The sequence below is a fragment of the Papaver somniferum genome, chromosome 1 (genome assembly GCF_003573695.1).
Source record: "Papaver somniferum cultivar HN1 chromosome 1, ASM357369v1, whole genome shotgun sequence".
Classification (NCBI taxonomy): domain Eukaryota; kingdom Viridiplantae; phylum Streptophyta; class Magnoliopsida; order Ranunculales; family Papaveraceae; genus Papaver; species Papaver somniferum.
Genome location: NC_039358.1, coordinates 224,767,661 through 224,773,090, shown reverse-complemented (window position 1 = coordinate 224,773,090; position 5,430 = coordinate 224,767,661). Strand labels below are relative to the sequence as shown.

Sequence of the window (5,430 nt, the reverse complement as noted above, 5' to 3'; positions counted from 1 at the left end):
AATTGGCATCTTTATTTTTATTTGGGTTTTAATTTTCTCATATTTTGATGTTCTTTTACGTTTAAACAGTCATATATATTCACCTTTTTGGATTTAATGAAATGTGGTCTGATTGTTCATCACAAAAAAAAATAAAAAATATAATATACCCAAATATTTTTTCATTGTATTATACTTATTCCAATCAAGCCCCTCGATCACAGAACTTTCTAATGTCATAGCATGTATCTCTGTGAGTAGCTTGCTGCTGCGAGTTTCAGATCCCCTAGACAATGATGGGTAGAAATAGAGGTGTAAATTGGGATGTGCCAGCACGAGCACAACCCAACCCAGTCAAGCACGACCCAGCACGTTAGTTTCGTGGGTTATGCTGGGTTAGCCTAATCGGCACAGTAGCTCAGCACAACACGCGGCACGGATAAGCACGTGGCCCAGCCCAGCACAGCACATTAAGAAAGCACGTCATAACATGCACATGTACACCATATAACAAGGCACACTACATCACATTTTGTGTATATTTCACAAAAGAGTCACTATTCTAGCTAATTTTTGACATTTTATGCTGACTTATTTTTATAACAACAGATATAATACTTTAATATTTGGAAAATATATTTCAATATCGTTGTTATAATGTCGTTATCTATATTTGACTAGAACATTAATTTACATGACAATGATCCAATTTTATATTTGATGGTCTATTTCTTTTTATTGAATAACCTTGTTAATTTTACTTGAAATGATTTCAAATGATATGTTGTCTATTTAAAATCTCGTGATAATGTCCGACTTAATGTATACATTAAGTGATTTCAAATTGTTTATAACACGTGTGCCAGCACGGCACATCACAACACGTTTATTCGTGTGATGTGCCCGTGGGCTGTGTTGTGCCTAGTTTTTGACTAGTAAAGCACATCACGGTACAACACGTTTAAATCGTTGGCACAACACAGCACGTCACATGGCATGTGAAGCACGCTACTTCATGTGCCGGGCTGTGCCGGGCCGGTACGTTTTACACCTCTAGGTAGAAACCACGCTACACCCCAAGTTTATTTTCATACATCTCATTATTTCTTCATAAATATTTATCCCAAGCTCATTACTATTACAGTACTACCCATGGGCTTAATAAATGATCTTAATGAGATCATTTACAAAATGGGCTTAGCATCTAAGATTATCTCCTGGAGCCACTCCAAGTTGGGTGCAGTAATTGGTATAATAGTTCACCCTGGAGTCGACTTTGCCTGATTCTGCAGGATTGCCGCATTCGAGAGCACCATTGATAGCTTGGATGGTCGCACCGAAACCTTGGCCTGAAGTTATGATCTTATGGACACTTCTCATCCAATACCATAGAGCAGTCCTGAATGAAACAGCTGGATCATTAGCAACAATTTCTGGGTTATTTAGACCATCAAAGTTATTTTCTTGTCCGGCTGGTCCATAATTGTAATTCCATGTCAACTGCAACGGTCCTCGACCATAGTATAGCTTCCCGGGAGCACATGGGTATTGTATGTCGGTCTCGTTACAGTAATTTTTGGTAGCTCCATCTTTCTCTTCTGTGAAACAGAACCCTACAAAATCCAGAAGAAAACGAATTCAATTTCAAGCCGGGAACGTCAGTGTAAAGTATAATCCATTTCTTTAGTTATAAAGAACTTACTTTCAGTCTCATGTGATGCATGAGCGAAAAAGGCAGCGATTTCACGTTTCGAGTCATCTTGAGTCCCAGCTCGACCAAAGCGATCGTATGAACTGAGCGCATCAAGAAAAGCGCCACGCGAATAGAAATTCTTACCTGGGCAATCGCCTTGATTAAGGATTCCATTAAAAAACTCTGGTGTCACGATATCGGCTACGTTAACGTCGGTAGGAGGCGTGCAAGGACCCTCTCGACATCCCGAGCCACAGTATGCAGGATCTCCTGCTGGACCACAAAAGCCAAACTCGCTACAGCACTCATTAGCGGCACAACCGCAATTCTGGCCCGCAGTTAACTCCGTGAAGATCCCGGAGATAACTCCCGTTACGAAAATCAATTTTATAATGTTAAGGACAGCCATCTTTAGGGTGAGGAACTGTAAAAGAGGATAGGATAACTAGATTGTGGTGTTGATGAAAATTTTGGTACATATGATTAGTGGTTTTTATAATGATTCTAGTACATGATCTTGATAAGGTTTGAAGTTGGAAATTTTGGAGTTTCATCTAGAAGTCAAGATCTTGATTGACTAGCAATAACTATTAACGGTCGTAAATGCAGTCTTGAATGGACTTTGACTAGTCAAAGGAGAATAAGGTATGAAATTGCTTGTTGATTGATGACTGAAGTTTAATCATGTGATGATTCATGTTGGACGTCTCTAACAAAATCATTAGTATTAGAAGATTAGTCCTTGAGCTCCATCAAATTTTATTTGGCTCCCTTGACCTAGGGATTTAGTTATGGGGAGGAAAAATAAATAAATAAACAAGTTTCTAACAATGCGCTTTGGAGACAATATCATGGAAACGTTAGGCTATTGCAGGTTACATAACTGGAAACTGCCTTCTATTGCCATGAGCTGGCTCCGCAATTGATCAAGTCCCACGCAATTGACCCCTTGTATAGTACTACAAAATCTTGGTTAGGAGCACACTAGGCCTAATCATTATTTGATGCATTGGATAATTGTCGTAAATGTGCAAGCCTACTTGAAAAAACTCGTGTTTTCTATAATATATCAGCATGATAGTGGTTTAACCTCCTAGCATTTTCTATAATATTTCAGCATGATAGTGGTTTAACCTCCTAGCATTTTTATTCAGCACTTTGGAGAAAGCATATGTTTTCCAGTTTCCACAACTGAGACCAACAACGCAACCAAGCGTTGACAAACCCGGACTCTAGAACCATTAAAAAGCTCTTTGTTTTATTTTGTATTTTACATTTAGTCCACCAAATAATTTGAATTTAGGCCACTTATGTCCATGTTTTTCCTATATTTTATTTAGCCCCCCCTCTTTCTTGGTTTCTGGCTCCGCCACCGTGTCTGAGACCCCAAAATACGAGGAAAGAGCTTTGTGCGTAGGGTAATTTTGTGGTACCGGCAAATCCGTGTTGCAATAATTGAAGCAAGGAAGTCCAACGCCAAGGGATGAAGTTGTAAATTAGAGTATGAACTTGTCTTTTGATAAAGAAAAATCCGAGTGATGTGTACATATGCGGATTCCGTGTATGTGGCGCAAAGAGTGTCAAAGACGTTGCAGTCAGTGGTCATCCGGACAACATAACGTATTTGATCAAACAAACTATCACCATCCAAAACATATCGCGTTGGTTTCTTTCTTGATTATCTTTGTCAAAATTATTGACGAATTCTCTCGAACTTTTGGCGAAATTTCATATGTGAAACACGATCCTCGCTTGCTATAATATTTTCGTCCTTTCATTTTCATAATAAACTAAAGTTCAAAATAGTCTAAAAATCCGTCTTTCATTTTTTAAGTTACCTAAAGTTAAAAAATAAATAAAAAAGAACAAAAATTGTAGTTGTAAGAAATCTTACAACTACACTCCACAATAACTGATTCAATCTCTAGGTGATCATTGTGAACTCTTGTTTTATTAACTAAAGATTTAAGAATGTTTACAAGAATGATTCAAGTATTACAACAATTCTACTTGAAACCTAAGCTCACTTTCTCTCTCTTCCTATTTCTTTTCCAAGACTTGTCCTAGAATCCTCCCAGAAACAATGACTCTCTCCTTTATATAAGATTTTATATAGTGGATGACAGTTAAGAATCCCATTATTTTCGGGATCACTATGCGACATATTCGCTCATATACAATCGCTCATCTCCGCATAACATACTTCTTCGCATAATTCCTCACACTTTACTCGTGACTTTGCTGACATCATCTGGTGCGTCGTTTCAACTTTGTTATGTGCGATGCTCTTCGCTTAGGTTGTATTCTTCACTTCGCGTAATTATTATCGTGTGCGATATTTAACTCCTACATTTGCCTCTTCTCATATTGCTTATTCTTCAGAGTGAGCGATATGAGAAATTCTCCTCTTGAAAATCGCACATGCCTATCTTTTTCCATTATACTTTGTCGACAGTTATCCGGGTTTCAAGTTCCTCTCTTCACGTGTCGATTTTCTTCCCTTTTACCGGCTTGAACCGTCTTCAAGCGGTTACTTCTTTTCATCTATTTAAGGGTTTTTTCACAATAATCTCTTCCTTCTTCATCATTTATATTCTCCCTCTTGTTGCTATTCATCTTCATCTGTTATTACCCATTCCCGTTGTTGTCACTGATTTCTTCTGCTATTGTTCTTCCACCATGAACTCTGAATCAAAGTTTGTTTCCTTTCTTCATGATGACTATTGATTTTAACCATTCTTAAATTTTTTTTTTTTTTATGATCTAATTCCCATACTTTCGTAGGAAAAGCTCTTCCATTAGCGCTCTTCGAATCATGCAAAAACCAAAGTCTTCTTCAAGTGAAAATAAGGAATCGCAGTAGAAGAAACCGAGCATTGATAATGAATCTAAAAATAAGGAATCTCACAAGAGGAAGGCTTCACATAATAAATAAGTAAGGAATACCCAATTATCTTAAAACAATATTGTTGCCTCTATTACTTATCTTCTTTATTTTCGCAGGTTACAGATGCTGAGATGGTTGATGGAAAGAAGCAGAAAGTTAAAAAGTCTTGCAAACTCATACCACTCTCTTCAAATCTCTCTATTCTAGATTTTAGCGCTACATATGTTGTTCATGTATCCACAGTATAGCCTTCGCATACTAGTCCTTCTATCACTCCGGTAATAAGTCAAACTCTTGAAAAAGATGTTTCTGTCACCCATATATCTCCCAAGGTTTCTGAGAAGAATTTTCCTGCTACTCCTTCACCGAAAAATCCTCTTATGGATGAGAATGCCTATGTTACTTATGACGAAATTTTTAAAGAGTCTCCTGTGAATAAGGAGTTTTCTCTTAGCCAAGTAATAAAAAGCACTCCTCCTGTTGCCTCTGCGACTACATCGCATGCAAATCAAGTTTTTCCTTCACCCATTAACTCTAGCTCTCAACCGAACCTTTCTCAAAAGAAATCCCCCATTCCAACAGATTTTACTACTCATTCTTCTCTTTCCTTACTAGATTATTTTCCTTTGAATAATAAAGCTTTGGATAGTGTAAAACTTGCTGCTCAAACTCTATCCGATGTCATCAACTCTGCCCAATCTTTAACTGATGATCCTTGCAAGCTTCACTCCTGTTCTGCCTTAAGTAAGCTTCTATGTGAATTTCTCGTTGATAAAGCATCAAGGGATGGGGTCCTTTCTCAAATTGACCCGAGTTTCCATGTTGCTCTAGATGTTCTGGTAATTATCCTTCGCACCTTAACTTTATCTTC

The 5,430-nt window shown here is 37.7% G+C and overlaps 1 protein-coding gene across 1 annotated transcript; it reads right to left on the bottom strand.

Moving 5' to 3' along the window:
- Positions 1 to 1,039: 1,039 nt before the first annotated feature.
- Positions 1,040 to 2,144, bottom strand: LOC113317300 (endochitinase EP3-like). The gene is made up of 2 exons (XM_026565432.1): positions 1,682 to 2,144; positions 1,040 to 1,592 (listed from the first exon to the last, which is right to left on the bottom strand). Exons 1-2 carry the CDS (start codon positions 2,079 to 2,081, stop codon positions 1,177 to 1,179), a joined length of 816 nt encoding a protein of 271 aa, XP_026421217.1. The 5' UTR covers positions 2,082 to 2,144; the 3' UTR covers positions 1,040 to 1,176.
- Positions 2,145 to 5,430: the final 3,286 nt, after the last annotated feature.